The sequence below is a fragment of the Ictalurus furcatus genome, chromosome 3 (assembly GCF_023375685.1).
Source record: "Ictalurus furcatus strain D&B chromosome 3, Billie_1.0, whole genome shotgun sequence".
Lineage (NCBI taxonomy): Eukaryota > Metazoa > Chordata > Actinopteri > Siluriformes > Ictaluridae > Ictalurus > Ictalurus furcatus.
The window spans coordinates 5,163,067-5,181,882 of NC_071257.1; the positions used below are offsets into that span (position 1 = coordinate 5,163,067).

The 18,816-nt window shown below is 42.0% G+C and overlaps 1 protein-coding gene across 1 annotated transcript in view; it reads left to right on the forward strand.

The window, feature by feature from the left end:
• The window catches only part of mcu (mitochondrial calcium uniporter), a 57,745-nt gene extending 43,338 nt beyond the window's left edge, over nt 1–14,407 (forward strand). Inside the window, exons 3-9 of the mRNA XM_053620480.1 lie at nt 6,379–6,442; nt 10,244–10,414; nt 10,847–10,951; nt 11,070–11,230; nt 12,105–12,308; nt 13,950–14,066; nt 14,179–14,407. Of these exons, the coding sequence (XP_053476455.1) occupies nt 6,379–6,442; nt 10,244–10,414; nt 10,847–10,951; nt 11,070–11,230; nt 12,105–12,308; nt 13,950–14,066; nt 14,179–14,259 (903 nt within the window). The 3' untranslated portion in view covers nt 14,260–14,407. The remainder of the gene's footprint in view (nt 1–6,378; nt 6,443–10,243; nt 10,415–10,846; nt 10,952–11,069; nt 11,231–12,104; nt 12,309–13,949; nt 14,067–14,178) is intronic.
• The last annotated feature ends 4,409 nt before the right edge of the window (nt 14,408–18,816 follow it).

The window sequence follows — 18,816 nt, forward strand, 5'->3', positions numbered from 1 at the left end:
AGCGGGTTGTCGACTAATCGTAGGGTTGGCGGTTCGATTCCCGGCCCACGTGACTCCACATACCAAAGTGTCCTTGGGCAAGACACTGAATCCCAAGTTGCTCCCGATGGCAAGTTAGCGCCTTGTGTGTCAGCTCTGCTACCATTGCTGTGTGTGTGTGTGTGTGTGAATGGGTGAATGAGACACAGTGTAAAGAGCTTTGGATAAAAGCGCTATATAACTGCGCCATTTACTATAGCAAGAGACATTACTCATTTCCACCAGCATTCCAACCAACCTCTCTAGTCGCGCTACTCTCTACGAGTTTACTGATCCATATATTTTTTCTTCTTCTTATTCTTTTTTTTTTTTTTTTCCAGTTGTATACCCCCAACTACTGTACAGGGGAGCAACTCCTACCCATGAGCGTTTCAACTAACTCTTCTAGCCTGGCATTTTGTGCATTCAGTAGAAGACAGGAAGAGATATACTCCCCAATATAAATAGGAGAAAACAGCGTTAAACTATAGTCATTATGTGTCTTTAAAATATATTACTCGTCATGAAGTCTATGAGCTCAATGGTAAATCCTGCAACACACACACACACACGTGCCAACTTATGAAATTCACTGCTAACAGCCTGCATATTTGTGACCTCTTTTATTTTCATAACGACCATTTCCCATCCCATGTATAAACATTATACTGCTAAAGGCTTGCTTTTCAACTTCGACAGAACAAATCAACTCTCAGCGCTCCTCTGCTTAGGGTTTGACCATATTTAATAGCAAATTTGTGTGTACACACATACACATTTTTATATATATATATATATATATATATATATATATATATATATATATATATATATATATATATATATATATATACTACAGGATTATACTATTCCACTCACGGAACAGATTTTGCACCACAAGTTAGGCTCCAGGGACTGCCCGGACTATTGATTCGACAGAGTCAATGAAGGCCCTGCTTAGAGGTGTGTGTGTGTGTGTGTGAGTGTGTGTGTGTGAGTGAGAAGCCTTGAGAATTTCACTCACCCACTCTTGACTCTTTAGTGCACCTACACATAAAGGGGAAATCCATCTCTGGTCGTAAATGACTTCCCGAGTGAAATGGAGGAGTTATTTCTGAGCAGGCAGCAGACTCCTGTGATTTAGGGCGATTAGGATGATGACGGCCATCAGGCTTGGGGCAGGATCGTTTGTGAAGCGCGCGGATGTGTATGCCTGTGTACGAACGTGTACATGCGGTGATATTAGTCAGAAAAATGAACGAGGCTGTTTAGGAGATGAATAGCAGGCCACCGTTCAGAGTTAGAATGACATAAAAGCTTCTTCTTCTAATTTTCTCTCTCTCTCTCTCTCTCTCGTCTGTGAAAACCGGGACCATGTAGAACTCTTCTTCAACTAAAATAACAGGAGATGATGCAAGCGCTCCAACTAGAGTTAATATTGCCATATTAATATTACCATATTAACTGGTAATACTCAAACATTTTTCTTCCACCCCAAGTGACAAGTTTGCTGCATTTTAATAAAGATTATGCAAATTGTACGCAGGTAGTTCCATGCCTCTAAGATTATTTTCTCCGCATTTTTCTTGAGTAGAAGCATCAAAAACAGGGCTTTGAATAGTGTCTAGACCAGGGGTTTCCCAACCAGGCGTTTGGGAACCCCTAGAGGTTTGTGTTGGCATTCCAGGGGGTTTGTGAGACCATGATGGATCTGTCAGTGATCTAAGTTATAACTTAAATTATAACCATATATATGTTTACAGGTTAAAAAAAAAAAAAGTCTACGAAACCTTCTGTACATACACGTGTGCGCAAGTGTTATGCAGAGTCTTGTAAGTGCAGTACAATGGCATGAAGGGACTTATCGCATAGCAAACAGGGAATACCGTGATTCAGATGGCAGCAGGATGAAGAGAGAGAGAGAGAGAGAGAAAGGAGGAGGGGATGCCGGCATGAAGAGAACTGAGGGGTAACCCTCCTCTCTAGGCAAGGGATTCCACTGCTGCAGTGCTCAGCACTTCCTGCAGTCACTCTCCCTCCTGCCGTTGTGCTGCAGAGTACACACACACACACACACACACGCACCATCCTCTCTGTCGCTCTCTCACATTTCTGTATCCATCCTCTCTCTCTCTCTCTCTCTCTCTCTCTCTCTCTCTCTCTCACGATGTCTGAATGCAATTGACTTCAAGGTTGCTGTACTATTGACTGCTCTGCTGTTTAATATTTCAGCTAGCGCACGAGTGCCGTCGTGCAGAACCGGCATGAGTGGCTTTTCTGAACCGAGCCGCCAATCCTGCTCCACGTTCTCCACCAGTACACACAGTACCATTTACAATAACACAGCGTGGCCGATGCTGTACGTGTTGCAGGTCACATGCCCTTTATCACTATCGATACCCGCCACACGTTCTCGCTTTTCAAGCTCCGAGACAGCTGTTTTAATAAATAAATAATCGCCAGGTTCATTAGGTGTATTAGTGATGTAATCACCATGACCAAACTGGACTGGAGTATGAGAAACCTGTCTCCTGAGATATGATACAGCATTATGCATGATTTATTTAAATGTTCTGCTTTAAATAAAAAAGGGAAATATGTGTGTGTGTGTGTGTGTGTGTGTGTGTGTGTGTGTGTGTGTGTGTGTGCGCGCTGTTTCATACTGGGTGTGCTTCTGAAACCTATGTGTGTGTGTGGGAGAGAGAGAGCTGACATGGTTCGCTGCTGGGAGATCGGCTTGTTAACATCTCATCACTAATTAATGTCAGTCCTAAGTCAAGATCCGCAGTCCACAGCAACTCCTGCAGAAACATACACACACACACACACACACACACACACACACACAGCCACTTTAAAGTTGTCTGAATGAATTTTGTTGTTTGAAATTACTAGAGGTCGACCTTTATTACAAAAATAAACAGTACTGACTGTAAATGAAATACATATATAAATACTAATATATATTTAACTATTAACAAATATTAAGGTAAATAAAAGATATAACTCCAAAATGGACCAGAAAGTAACACTCCAAATAGCAAATAAAAAAAGAAACATCCAGAATGAATCAAATAACACGACAAAATTGGTCAGCGGTAGTTTTTATTTCGCCTCTAGAGGCCGCTCTCGTACTGTATAACGACAGTGGACACTTCTCTGCCGCTCCCACCATCAGGAAAAACTATCTGTGTGGATTTTTGCCAATAACCGATAGTTCGAACAATCGGTTAGCGGTGCCGATTAATCGGCAAAACCAATAAATCAGTCGACCTCTAGTCTAGAAATTACAATTTCAGATTTATCTCGCGGTTCTGTATCCAATGGGAAAAAAATAACATTCAAATACAGCCTACAACAGAGGCTGTGCTCAACCGTTTGACGGCAAACAAGAGAGCACGGCTGCGTCCCAAACCGCATACTTGCCTACTATAGGCCTGTAGCAGGAGAAATACATGTGTCTCTGCTACTATATAGACGGTAAGTACGCGGTTTGAGACGCAGCCCACGGCTTCAAGCGGTCGTCTATTTACACGTACAGCATGACAAATAATTAACTTAAAGCGTTCGTAAAAATATTAAATAAAAACCACCCAAAACTGTATACGGTACCATAACAAAGATGAACTGTATGTCGATACTTGAAATTGTGGCGGGAACGTCGGAAGGCATGGCGTGGGGACGTAATGACGTGCGCTGTTAATCGATCTATGTTCTATAACATGTAAAACGGGAACATGAAAGGAATATTCTAAAAGCGACTCATGTAAACACCTTAATCACAATATTGTCTTATTCAGAAGAAGGTCAATAATTAGATTACTGCTGTCCATGTAAACGTAGTCATAATAACACCATTAATATTTCAATGTGAAAAGTAAATGCTTTAAGTAATCGAATGCCATCGTAAAGGAATGTGCAGTTCTCCTTCACTCTATACTGTAACTTAAAAATGAACAATCTGCGGTGTTGATTGTGTGGTTGAGATGGTCTTAATTGACAGTCTGCGTGTTCACAGAGGTGTGAAGAGGTGTGTGTGTGTGTGTGTGTATTGAATGCTGGCAGGAAGTTATAGAGCCCGCCTGGTGCAGGTCTCGTGCTCTAGGATCCAACTAGAAGAGCTCGACGTGTGCGTGCAGTCAGTAAACCTGTCCATCCTGTCACCTTCATGTAGTCTATTTGAATACTGGTGTGCGCTTTGATTGGTTTGTTCAACGTGTGGAGAGTGGTTCTATTGTGAAAGTGTGTGTGTATATGTGTTTTGTGTGAGGATGAGCAGGTGGTTAAGTGTTCTCCTGACAGCCACGCCCAGCCGCATCACCATTAGTTTAGTTTGACAGCAGATTTATTTATTTATTTATTTATTTATTTATTTAAGCATTTCTAGAACTCTGATCGTTATAAAATTTCAAAGCAAATTAGTATTGCTATACAGTTCATCATTTCAGGCTTCGCCATTTCTCACAAAGGTAAACAGTGTAGCGCTAGGGTCAGTTGGAAGGAAAGGGAAGGATGCGAGTTGATTGAAATCGCAGTTTTGCCATACAAGCATGAAAAATTCCAGTTAATTAAGGTTAAAGTTTAAAATGTTACCTTTTAATTCTGGTCAAATGGACAAATAAAACGATCAACTTTTAGTCATATAAGTGTTTACCTGTAGATCAGTTACGTGTTCTGTTTAGGACGCTTTCACATACATTCACAAACGCAGTGTGTTATCTCCTGCGTTTGAGAGTTTACCCGCCCGGTGCGGTTTGTTCGTGCGGGTGAGAACACAGCAATCATGCTCGGGCGTGTGCCAAAACAATCGATCGGAGACGGTCTGAGCAAGGTACCCGCCGTCCGCGTCCCAGCGCGGTTCGGTTGCAATGAGAAAGTGATTCAACCCTGAAATGACCTAACTGTTGGAAATGAACCAAACATGGCGTGCGTTTTGCAGCCCCTGCAGGATTTCACGATCGCAGAAACGAATGAAAATCCAGCAAATTCAGCCAAAGCCCTCTTCGATTCACGTGCGTCGAATATGATTACAGCTCTCGGGTCTCATTTACCAACAAACAACCGTGCGACACAATTTCGTACGATTGCAATTTTGCCAATTCGAGTAGTTTTTTTGGAGAGGGAACAAAAGCAAAAAAAAAAAAACAACCAAGTCGCATCGCAAATTTTGGAAAAAGCCACAGCAAAATCAAGCATTTTTGGCCTCAACAATCATAAAAAAATTTTTTTTTAAAAAACCTCAGCGAAATCCTGTGTGGACTGATTTTGGGTTACATGTGTCTTTAAAAATAAATAAATATATAATATATATATTTTAGATGCCATACTCGCACTCGTCGTATTTCTGCATTTTGCTGGATACAGTCCACAAATCGTTGTAAACTTGTCGTTTATGTTAATTTGTCGTTGACTTAACCACCAGTTCCGTGTTGTTTGATTTTCATGTACACGTACTTACCAAAAGTTGGTCTCCCTTTTCCTGTCGCTTTGTTTTTGACCAATGATTAACAATTTTATCACTCTGTTTTCATCCGCCTTTTTTTGGCCTGTTTTTATTACTCTCGATATGAACCCAGTACAAACTAAAATATCCAGTGAACCAAATAAAAGCCTCAGCAAATTACATAACAGATGAGAAACGGTCTTAATATGGTCAGCTTCTTTGCGGCAAGCGAAAACTCACTGGATGCACTCTTCCGTTCAATTTCCAGCCACTCAGTGCCGAGATTCCTTCCTTGTTAGTCTCTCTGTCTCTCTCTCTCTCTGTCTCTGTGTCTGTGTACAGCTCAGTGGAAAACATGACGTGCTTCCCCACTCCTCGTTGCAGTTCCCATCCGGGTGCCGTTCACCAGAGAACATCAGTAACCTATACCGAAATAGAAAGAAAGAGGGTTAAAGTCAAGCAGTTTCCCATCCTGCCCATCTCTCTCTCTCTCTCTCTCTCACACACACACACACACACACACGCGCACACAATCCTTTCATCTCTCTCTCATTCTTCTTTCCTCATACTGCACTGATCCCATGACAATAATTTAATGTGTTTCCCTGCAAACAAACATTCTCTTCTGTTTGAAGTGATCGCTGCAGACGTTTCTGTAAACAAGTCTTGGTTTTATTAGTATAATAATTGTAACATGTAAATGATGATTATTAGTGAATTAGTATGTAATTGTGTTGAATTCGAATTCAGATCGTGATAATATCACCGGGGGATATTCGGTCCCAACCACGCTCATGTTAGTCATGGAACGAGCATCTCGGGGCCCGTTCAACAGGGGCCAGCTTACCCGCTACACCAAGTCTATGTGGAAATGCATTACACTCCTAACTTGGCCTGTTGTGTTTGTGTCTCTGCAGGGCTGGAAGGGAACTCCTACATGGCAAGCTCAGAGGCTGCTGTGCTCATCTGCCGCTTCAGAAGGTGAGAGAAAAGAGAAAAGACGTGTCCTGTTTAGACTCGGTACCGTATTAATACTCATCTCGGTGACCCGAGGACAGCCGGGATGCACGACTACGTGAGCTCGTTTGGTCAGTAGTCAGGGTTGCCGAACTCTGCGACCCGCCCTGAGCCAGATTCATAATACTAGCCGACACCGATGGAAAACTTAACCGAGGTGTTTACTTAGCTGTTGGATGTCAGTCCTTAATCGAATCATAAAAGTGCTGATTCATTTATAAACACTATGGCCTGCTGTGTGGCATTTCAGGCAGCTTTTGCTCAGAAAATCACTTACATAAATTTATTCGCTGCATTCTGAGAGTGTGGAGATTTAAAAACAAATCACGTCAACACAATAGATAAACTCAGTAGATTTAAATACACGGTCAATGAAGAAGCTCATCCAAATTTTTACAGCGACTTGTAAAAAAAAAAAGATTTTTGAGATGAAAAAACAACAACGTGTTGTTGATCTGATGACGGTTTCTCTAAGGAGTTTACGTTTATTTGTGTTTTATGGAACATTCACGGAAGGAGTCTCCAGTGTCAGCGCTTTGCAACAAGCAGTACATTAAATGAAAAAATAAAAAACATGACGTGTCATGCTGTTGTGACACAAATAATTATTTTTTATTATTTGGTGTGGTATAAGAGGAATAAAACTCTTCGAGGCATGCTGCTCTAGGAAAATAATCCACTTCTGCGCGGTCCACTCGCATGTCAGATCATATCACACGTATCTCATCTTGGATTATATATGGATTATGTCGTATGTTTTTATCCCTTACATATTATCATAAATAAAGAGAATGAGTAGAAGTAAGAAGTGGTGCACATATGAGAGGACACTTTGCATAGTGAGTCTGCACATTTTAATGTAGAATTGTAATTATTAGTAGATATAATTAGATAGAAAATCCGTATCTGTTGTGTGCATCGACATCGTAGCTAGACAGTTCAAAACTTGCTTCCACAGGACAACCACATACCTGGCAACCCTTGTGACGTCTTTTTATATTGTCTTTTGTGGAAACGTGTCCCAGATCACACTCGGGAAGTGCTCGCAAGACTCATCGGACCTGGTTCACGCCTGTATTTAAGAAGAAGAAGCCTCTATTTGTCACTGTTTATGATTACGTGAAATTCTTTTCTTCACATATTCCAGCTTGGCCAGAGCAGAGGGTCAGCCATGATACAGCGCCCCTGGAGCAGATAGTTAAAGGCTGAACAGTGGCAGCTTGGCAGTGAACCCCTGACCTTCTGATCAGTAACCCAGAGCTTTAACTGTTATTCATACGTTCACCCGAGACGGAGGTTCCTACCGAGTCTGCAGTTAGAACCGCGCCAGAGAGCAAAACTTGCTTTAACTCCATGTGAATCAAACTACTTTACATTTGCCAGCCACTACATCCACAACACAAGCTGACTCACAGTGCTGGCCAGGAAAACACACGCGCTCGTCTAAACATTAAGCACTAACGGTTTTCACTACGGTCCTGCTGCATTTTCAATTTAGCTAATTATTCATCAGCACTACGAACCTCGTTTATGTTAACAACAACGACGAACCCTAATAGCCCGGAGTTTAACGTTCGCCCACTCGGACGCTTAATCGTGCCACTTTTTGGTGAGCACATCGTCGTCCTATTAACGCAAATTTCCGAGGACGTGAATAGAAGTGGCATGGAAGTCACGCTCTGACCGAAGGCGCTTTCTTGACACGTCGCACGATATTTACGACTTTTTAAAAATGCGTTCCCGATAACAGAGGGAGCTTTTAGCAAGCCCGCCAGCCTGTGCACTTATATAAGGCAACGATGATTCAAAAGCACTCGAGGAAATCTCTAGAAGCATGATGTTGAATGTGAGGAAAGTTACACGTGAGAGCTAGATCTAAGATAGAAGAATAATTCGACCTAAATATCCACTGTAAATTAACCGAGTAAGATAACCAGCTCGAGGTGAATTGTAGGGCATACAGTTGCAGTTCTGCTATATTTATAAGGCAAATACTAATTCGACGCGATCTTCTTGAGTGATGCAGCTTCTTAAAGTGCACACTGGAGGCGTGATGAGTCAGAGTCAGAAAGAACGTTAAAAGCATCTGCTTAGATCGAGGGAAACGCTGATCCGATTCCAGCAGATGGGTCACGCTGAAAGCACAGGCATGCTGCAGAGTAGGCTTGTTTTATTTTCAGAGGTACATTTTTATAGTGGTGCTATTGAGATAGAAAGACTGGCCTCTCGTGACGCAGGAAACTAGGGGGGGGTGGAGAGAAAAAAGACTGATTTGAGTAGAAGAAGGAAAGGATTGATGCGGCGTCTGAAAAGTGACGGATTTGCTGCAAGCCTCCACAGTGGTGGCTCAGTGGTTAAAGGTTACTGATGAGAAGGTCAGGAGTTCAAGCCCCAGCTCTGCCAAGCTACTACTGTTGGGCCCTTGAGCAAGGCTCTTAACCCTCAATTGCTCAGTTGTATAAACGAGATAAATGTAAGTCGGTCTGGATAAGAGCGTCTGCCAAATGGCATAAATGTAACGTATTTCCTGTGACGCTCGTACGAAGCCGCTTTGAAGAGATCTTTGAGACAGTCGTATTTTATTCTCAGACATCCGCACTTAGATATAATCTCCTAAAATGACTCCTCATTAAGTCTAATGCAAGCTGTAATTGCATACAAAAAAAAAGAAGAAAAAAAAAGCGCATCTCTCTCTGCCTTTAAGGAGGTCTGGGTTGAGCTCATGATTTCAAATAAACAGCCAGGAGACACGCTGCTTCAGTCATGAACATGATGCACGCCGAGATCCTGCTGATGATGCCTCCGAGACATCACGAACAGACAGACTTCCACGGAGGTCGATTTATTTCGCCGCATATTTTAGAGTGTGATGAAATAAAATGGCATGCTAATGCGTTTAGGAACTCTTATTGACACTAAATAATTCCTTATAAATATGATAATTTACTCATCATCCTCCAGTTTCCGCTCACACTGAAGCGCTCCGCCTGCACTGTCAGAGTAGGGAAACTACCAGAAAAGCAAACGCTCAAGCACACCACAAACAGCTGGCCAGGATCCTAACGTGGCAGTTTTGAGTAATTAACGCTACTTTCATTGGTTCGGTTAGGTGCGTTTGTTTAATGATGGCGTAAAAGTGGGGAAGTAGAAATAAGACGCTGTGAATGACGAGGCCTTAAAAAGGTATTCGGATCAAATCCTTTTCCTAGTAAAGCAGCAACCTCGGCAGTTTATAGAGCTATTGCTCAACGAGGGGGTGGGGATCGTAGCTGTATCTAATCGTTACGGTTATTGAGCTTAATGTCTCACCGAATTGGCCTAAAGACTTGATTAAAAGCTTGGGCAGAGAATCGACAAAGAAAAGACAGCTTGCTTTGTCCAGATAAAAGCGTCCATCTACTAGAAATCATGATAAGAATCATTCATCTCTCTCGCTGTCCTGCAGAAGGTGTTTTGAAAGCATGCATGTGCGAAGACTCTGATGCCACTCATCATCCTGCAGCACACCTTGTCTCTCGACAACACTGCCCTCTGCTGCTAGTCATAGGTTTGGCTCTCTGTATCCCAGACTGCATGATGAAACAGCAATTGCGATTGCAATGACCCAGCCATAAAACTAGTGCCAGGTGCACCAAGCGGACGTTTTGGCACTCGTCGTGTGGTCCATCATTAAGAGGCAGCAATAGCTGACAGGCCGTGATGCTGCGTGGGTGTCGAGCGATTCAGCGAGAGCTGTAACAATACTGTTTGCGTTTGTCTTGTCAGAGGTGACGGTGGTGTATCAGAACAGCCTGCCGGTGATCTCAGTGAAGCTGCCGTCTCGGAGGGAGCGCTGTCAGTTCACTCTAAAGCCTCTCAGCGACAGCGTGGGCGTCTTCCTCCAGCAGCTGCAAGCCGAGGACCGGGGTATCGACCGAGTCGCTGTCTATTCCACAGGTATGACCATACACACACACAAAACACACCCGTGTTGGACTGGTATACTGTGGAATCCGGACTCACAAACACTCTCCAACTACATTAAACTTTGTTTTGTAGACACCTTCCTTTAGTCCTGGCACTAGTCGGCCTTTATTAGCGCCTGTCAGCACCGATTGAATGAGAGAGAGAGTTCTCTTATTACCCGTTCTTCTTAGTGAAGTATTGCAGGACAAGAGAAACAGAAGTGAGCAAAGCAAGCAAAGCACACTCACAAACTGTGTTCAAGTACAAGGGGAGCTGATTATGATTTGACACCTTTGTGTGTCATGTGGCTTTTCTGGCATTAGCAGTCATGCACGATTGCTTTCTTTCTACCCTGCAAAGTTGGAGGGAAAAAAAATGCAACGAAAGCTTTTATTCACCCTTTTCCACTCCTGCTACGTGTAGATGGCGCGAGGATAGCTTCCTCTACGGGGATCGACATTTTGCTACTCGACGACTTCAATCTCGTCATTAACGATACCACGCACCTTGTGCGGCCGCCCAGAAGAGGTGAGAGTACAGGGGTGCATTCAGCGTTAGTGTTTAAAATTTATGTTACACGATTGTGTGCTTATACTGTACTTTTTGTACGTGTGTGTGTGTGTGTGTGTGTGTGTGTGTGTCTCAGAGTTGTTGGCCCATGAGGAGGCGGAGCGACTGAACGACGTGAAGCTTCTGGTGCAGCAGCTCTACACTACTCTGCGCATAGAGGAGCATCAGATAAGCAAAGAGAGAGAGTTGATTGGCCGACTTGAGGATCTCAACTCCCAGCTTCGCCCGCTTGAAAAGGTGACTTGCGTTTGTGAGGACTGCTATAAAGCGACAGCATTTTGAAAGATACACATAAGCCATTACCAATATATACAGTATCTCACAAATGTGAGACCCCAAACACACCTCCAAAACGACCACTACCTTGCTAAAGAAGCTGAGGGTGATGGACTGGCCAAGCATGTCTCCAGACCTAAACCCTATTGAGCATCTGTGGGGCATCCTCAAATGGGAGGTGGAGTCGACATCTGTGATGTCATGGAGGACTCCAGTGGCAACCTGTGAAGCTCTGGTGAACTCCATGCCCAAGAGGGTTAAGGCAGTGCTGGAAAATAATGGTGGCCACACAAAATATTGACACTTTGGGCCCAATTTGGACATTTTCACTTAGGGGTGTACTCACTTTTGTTGCCAGCGGTCTAGACATTAATGGCTGTGTGTTGAGTTATTCTGAGGGGACAGCAAATTTACACTGTTACACAAGCTGTACACTCACTACTTTACACTGTAGCAAAGTGTTATTTCTTCAGTGTTGTCACATGAAAAGATATAATCAAATATTTACAAAAATGTGAGGGGTGTACTCACTTTTGTGAGATATATATAAAAAAATATGTGTGTGTGTATGTATATATTGGAAATGGCTTGTATGGCTGTTATAATAACACCATACGTTTATACAGAGAAGAATTGAATGCACTGGTGATTGTGGTCATCAGTTTATGCCAGCATTACCTAAATGGAAGCCAATTTTGTATTCCCGGATCTAGCACTGAGAAAACCTAATTACATTTGAAAAAATCTAAATCGATGCCGTCAGACTGACCCAACTTTCACTGTACTGTAGACTTGGCACCTAGAACCTTACTGTTTGTGTGTCTGTGTGTCTTAGGTGAAAGAGGAGCTGGGCAGGAAAGCAGAGCGTCGGACCACCTGGGTGCTGTGGGGAGGCATGGCGTATATGGCTACCCAGTTTGGCGTGCTGGCACGGCTAACCTGGTGGGAGTACTCATGGGATATCATGGAGCCCGTCACCTATTTCATAACCTATGGCACAGCCATGGCCATGTATGCCTACTTCGTGCTCACACGCCAGGTAAGATGCCATCAAGAAACTGGTCAATATCACACAAATGGCATATATATATATATATATATATATATATATATATATATATATATATATATATATATATATATATATATATGTATATATGTATGTGTGTGTGTGTGTGTGTGTGTATGTCTAATTTATTTATTCATTTTCACATGGTTCATTTACATGTGATTCATTTACGTATGTTTCATTTACAATGTGTGTGTGTATATATATATATATGTATGTATGTATATATATATATATATATGTGTGTGTGTGTGTGTGTGTGTGTGTGTATACGTATGTATATGTTGGTAGTTAAGTAGAGCAGAAGAATAATATTGGGCTTTTCTGTAGATATGTAACAGATTGTTTTTTGTTTTTTTGTTATTTTAAAAACACATTTATATTTCTGGCTGGTTAGAATTAGAAATATACTTATGTTAAATCATGGCTCGAAACCATTCATCAAGCTGGATCCGAACCGATTCATTCGGAATTTGCTCACAAGAACTGTGATGTTCATGAAAATCCAGGTAACCACGTATTGTACTCGTACTCCTGAGTTTGTGTAAATTTCCACGTAAAGACACTCCTTAATGTGAACCTCGGCTTGCTGTAAATATAACTGGCAGGAGTGACTGCACTCTTCTATACGGATACACTGGCAAGATTTAAATTGCTTAGTTACTCAACTGCACACAGATTAAATGAGAATTTTGTCATTCATATTAATAACTTGAAAGAAAGCAATCAAAAACAAATCCATAAAAATTCAAGACGAAGGAGAAACAACTTCTCGAACGAGTTACAATACAAACTCCGCAAGAAGAATAAATCTAAACCAAATTAGAGAGATAATGGTTGTTACCTGTTCAGCAAGAAATGAACGTACAACTCGATCAGTTCTGAATCCTGTAGCGTACAGTAAGGAAAAACTCCTGACAGACTGTGCTGTTAGATGAGATAATGCACGCCGGGGTGCATTTTTACTGAGAACCCTGAAAGTGTGTAAACCCATCCGTCCTGAAGACTTTCCTGAGCTGGGAAACTTTGACTGTGACAAAATGCTTCCATCCGAGACTCCTCCCGTACACGTTAAATAAATGTCTCCTGTAAAACATCAGCACATCAATGATGACAAGTTTTACTTTATTAAACAGCTACACTATGTTTTAAAGATCTGTTTATTATTAGTTTTAGATTATGTGGAGCGTCCACCGTACAAGTATACAAGTGTACGCTCTCTCTCTCTCTCTCTCTCTCTCTCTCTCTCTCTAGCTCGCTCGCTCTCTCCCTCTAGCTAGCTCGCTCACTCGCCCCCTCTAGCTCGCTCTCGTGCTCTCTCTCTCACGTTCTCTCTCTCACTCTTGCTAGCTCAGTCTCTCACTCAGTAATAATAATAACTGAGCTCTCTCACTCTTGCTCTCTCGCTCTCACTCTTGCTCTCACTCTCGCGCTCTCTCTCTCTCTCACTCTCGCTAGCGCTCTCTCTAGCTCGCTCTCTCTCTCCTCCCTCTGAGGCAGTTCCCTCCATACATGTCGTAGGGGCATAATGACATTTAATATATATCGGTGTATTCTTTCTTAATGAAAGTGTGTGTTTTGTGTGACCTTGTGCTGTTCGCCCACATCCAGGAGTACATCTACCCTGATGCCAGAGACAGACAGTATCTTCTGTTCTTCCACAAGGGAGTGAAGAGGACACGCTTTGACGTCGAAAAGTACAACAAGCTGAAGGACGCTATTGCCGAGGTGTGCTGACACACACACACACGCTCATAATAACAACACTCCCCTGCCTGAATGACCCTGACTCTCTCCTTCCCAAATTCCTCCCTCCCTGACTCCTCTCCCTCTTTCTCAGGCCGAGTTGGACCTGAAGCGCCTGAGAGATCCTCTCCAGCTGCACCTCCCCATCCAGCAGATTAGCACCAGCAAGGATTGATGTGAGGAAGTGAAAGCCTCCCTTCCTCCTTCCCTCTTTCCTTCTCCCTTCTCTCTCCTTCCCTCCTTCCGCTCTTTCTCCTTTTTCCCTCTCCCTCTTTCAGCCCACTCTTCTTTCATTTTCTGTTTTTTTATTTTATTTTTTATTTCCCCTCCCACCTCTTTCAGATTTTGTTCTTTGTGACTTGAAGTGGAGTTTTTTGTTTTTCCTTCTTTCTTTTAATTACTACCGTTTTTATGTTCTATAATTTGCTTTTGAAAACTGCTTAAACACGGGCGAGTCAATGTAGAGGAGGAGGGGATGGAACGAAATCCAACGAAAGAAAGAACGCCACCGGAAGCCCCTCTGCTGGAGGTGCTGGAGGGCGCAAAGTTGCTTATTGTGCCTGCAGCCCTGTGCGCTCTGGTAACGCTACAGGAACACGGAGAGAACAGCAGCAGCCTACAGGAAGCTCCTGATGCCTAACAGGAAGTGACCTCGGGGTATGGACACAATATCTCCCAGACGTGCTGAATAAATAACACATGCAGACACGTGCGCTGTGGTTCAGCACCTCTTAAACATACTTTCAAAAGAGAACCTCTAAAGACCTATTTTTTACAGCGGAGTTGTATATATGGCGCAGGAAAGATCTTGGGCCTTTGGGCTTTTATTTTCCCCCCAGCCCTGGACATTTTTGGGGGTTTTTTGGGAGGGGGGGACGACAGTCAGACGCAGGAGAGCTATTTTTGACCCAACGTCCCTGCGTGGCGCAAAGTTGTCCTCTGTCTCCCTGTCCCCTCCTGTCCTTTAGTGGCTGGGACTCTGGAACTGCCGCCACATCTCCCTGTGTCTCCGGTTGCATCCTTAGCATGATTACAGGAGATGCTGTAACAGGAGATCAACTACACTGCTGCTAAGTGTGTACAAGGAGAAGGGGTCACATGATGAGCATCACTTCCTGTACAGATCTGTTGCAAGCTGCAGACCAGAGATCTACCGGCTAAACATCACTGTGTGTTCAATTATTCAAAAAAAAAGAAAGAAAAATAAACAAAAAAACAATTTTGGCACTTTTTATTTTGAAAGCCATATATTATATTATATTATTATATTTGTTATTATGGGTGAGGAAATGAACTAATCTTTTTCTTTCATATTGGTGGAGGAGTTCTTTTTTTTTTTCTTTCTTCGGTAATTATTTTCCCCCCCATCTTGTCAGCATAGGACTTGCGTTGCACATCAGCACACCGGATCCGGCCGTTTTCCCGCATACACGCAGCTCCTGATATTAAATGACGACATGACCACGCTTAAACACGCACACGATGTTTAATTACGAACGCAGTCTCTGAATGGTGACGGTGAATTAGTCCACACATGCGCCTTTTTGCTTGCGAAACCTGTGGCGATTAACAGAGGATTTATACAAGTGACAGATTCAGAAGGTCCTCCTCTTCTTTTCTGTGCCAGAAAACTGTTACCCACAGTGCCTCACAGCACCCCGTGCAACATGCTGATCAGGGCGCTCCTATTCGCCTGCCCAGCCACGTTCTGGTCTCTCAGCCTCAGCCCCTACGAGCCAGACGCATCCATCCTTCAAGACTTTCCTGGGCTGTTTACTGTATCATACGTTTGAGTAAAAAAAAAACCATATATATCAGAGACAAAATCAAGCTGTACAGCTGCACAGCTCCTCCGTATGCCAAGAATATACTGAAGCGTGAAGAGAAACGTGTAATATATTAGATCCTAGACTTAGTTGGTTTCTCACAAGTTCGTGGCATGCTGTAGCGTGTGACTTCTGCATCCTTTCATCTAGAACACGGTGTCTTTAGGGGACAGGCTTTAGAGCGTTCTGGAGTAGTAAAAGCTGTGGATGGAATATTTGGATAGCTTTGAATACGCACAGTTTGGCATTAAAATTTATTTTTTATTTGTTTCATACAACAGGATGTAATTGCATTTCTTCTGCGCATGGTGCTCTGTTCAAAGTTGAGTAGGAATCACGTCATAACTCATATTTGTGTCTCCTTATGCATTACACATACCTTCCGAGGGTTTATGGCAGGGGTGTCCAATCTTATCCGGAAAGGGCCGGTGTGGGTGCAGGTTTTCATTCCAACCAATCAGAAGCCACACCCCAGTCAGTTGAAACAGGTAGAATCAGGTGTGTGTCCGGCTCGGTTTTAATGAAAACCTGCACCCACACCGGCCCTTTCCGGATAAGCTTAGACACCCCTGGTTTATGGTATATGGATATCTTACTGTTATCCTCCTTCATTCAGCCAGGTATGCTGCAGATGCCTCATTTGTCCAAAAAGAAACTCTGTTTTTAGCTTTTAAGGTGTCCCGCATACATCCTTATACAGAAAATATATCGAAAATGTTCAATATCGACACGATCTAGAATATGTGTTTACGCAACAAGGTTTCTACAGCACACTCAGGCAACATTTGCTCAGACATGCTGATTAATATATCTCAGAGCCTTGCCGTGCCCCTCGCAGTAATATTTTGCAAAGCTTAATGCTGCATGTTGGGCTTGCGTGCTGCAAAATGAGAAGTCTTTCCTTAGATATTACTTCCTCCTGTCATGCTGTTCACCATCAGTCCATGCCTCCAGGCAGTCCAAACACGGCAAAGAGAGCTAAGGGATTGTTTGCATCCTTCATGTTTAAGAGATCTGGAGTTTAAGAGACCGGTGCTGTGTGATGTAATACACGGCTTACTTATTAAATCAGTGAAATGTCGTACACCGTGCATGACTGCAAGTCTGGAAATATGTCACGGTGATCTGAAGGAATGTGTTTCGCCAAAAAAAGTCTGACATTTATAGGAAGGAAAAGCACAATCGTATCAATCCTAGAAAGGCCACATTTGAATAAGCAAGCTGGAGTTGAGTTATTGGGGAGATTGGCCTGGATGTGAGTATTGGTGTATGGTTTAAGAGACCGCAGTGGACTTGTGCATGATGATAAAACTGACGCTGTGACAGGTAGCTCAAAAATTGCTTCATGAGGGAACAGGATTTGCTGCTCGCAGCTGTCGTCACGCAAAGTTACAAGTAAGAACGCGTCATCGATTATACGGCTTCGTCAATAAGGACAGGCTGATTGTCAGTGTAACTCCATGAGTGCATTTGAGCAATTCCTATCCATATCGGTCCTGATCAATATGAGCAAATCAATCCCTTCCCGTGCCCCCTCGGCCTCTTGTCCTCATACCGTCAATAATCATAAATCCTTGTATGCTGTTGCACGCACAGAGAGAAGCGAGGGCAGGGACGGTGTCTAAAAAACACTTCCTGGAATGACCTGCAAAGCTGATACCAAAATCATTCTCACTGTTCAATGCCTCAGTCTTTATCACTATTAAGCTTTTTTTTTTGTTGTTCTTTCTGCTGTTTGTTTTCTAAAAGGGTTTGCCTTTGTTTGCTTTGCCTTTTATTTTTTACAAGAGTATATGTAATATATGGAACTTATTCTAAAGCGGGTGTTGCATGAATGTAATGTTTACATGGGGAAATTATATACAAATGACCCAAAAAAGCTGCAAAGATTACAGAATACTGGGTTTGTCGAGTGCAGTTTTATTTCCTTCCATGTGCTTTGAGACTGACTGCCCTGAAAGATAGATAGATAGATAGATAGATAGATAGGCAGCCACCATCCAGCCACGCATCACTCTCTTTTTTTTTTTTTTTTTTTTTTTTTGTATCTCTCTCCCTCTCCATCCATTTATATCTTTCAAATACCTCTTTTAAGCCCACAAATTTTCCATAGCACATGAATTAAGTTTCAGAGGAGTGCATTATTTTACATTTTTAACACATGCACTTAAGAAAATAAAGTTTAAAAAAACATATATACACACATATATATATATATATATATATATATATATATATACACACATATATATATATATATATATATATATATATATATATATATATATATATATATATATATATATAATGTATGTGTGTGTGTGTATATATATATATATATATATATATATATATATATATATATATATATATATAATACAGTCTGTGTGTGTGTGTGTGTATATATATATATATATATATATATATATATATATATATATATATATATATATATATATATATATAAAATATGTTACACATCAATGTATTTTCTTCATTTCATGTTGGTTTTTATCATTGGCATCAGATGCTGTGATATTGGAAGACTATAAAAATAAAAATGTAAACTCCTGTATCATTTATGAAATGTGTATAAAAGAGAAATGTAATTCACTTATCAATAAATACTTATCCAGTTTTGGAACGGAGAGTCGTGCTTTGTTTTTCTTTGTAATTATGACTTTCTTTAAAACGCTAAAACTGAAATCATGTAATGGTGTAATAATCATAGTAAGTCTCCGTGACACAATTGTTGCGCTTTGTAACGAGCCGGTCGAGAATCCTGGTTTGGGGTTCAACTCGATTTGACTTGTTTACATCAGGACTGAACAGCTGAGCCTTGACCTTCTCAAATCTGCATCCTTTGCTCTTGTTCTTCCTGTAGTCTTGCTTCCTACCCAATAAAA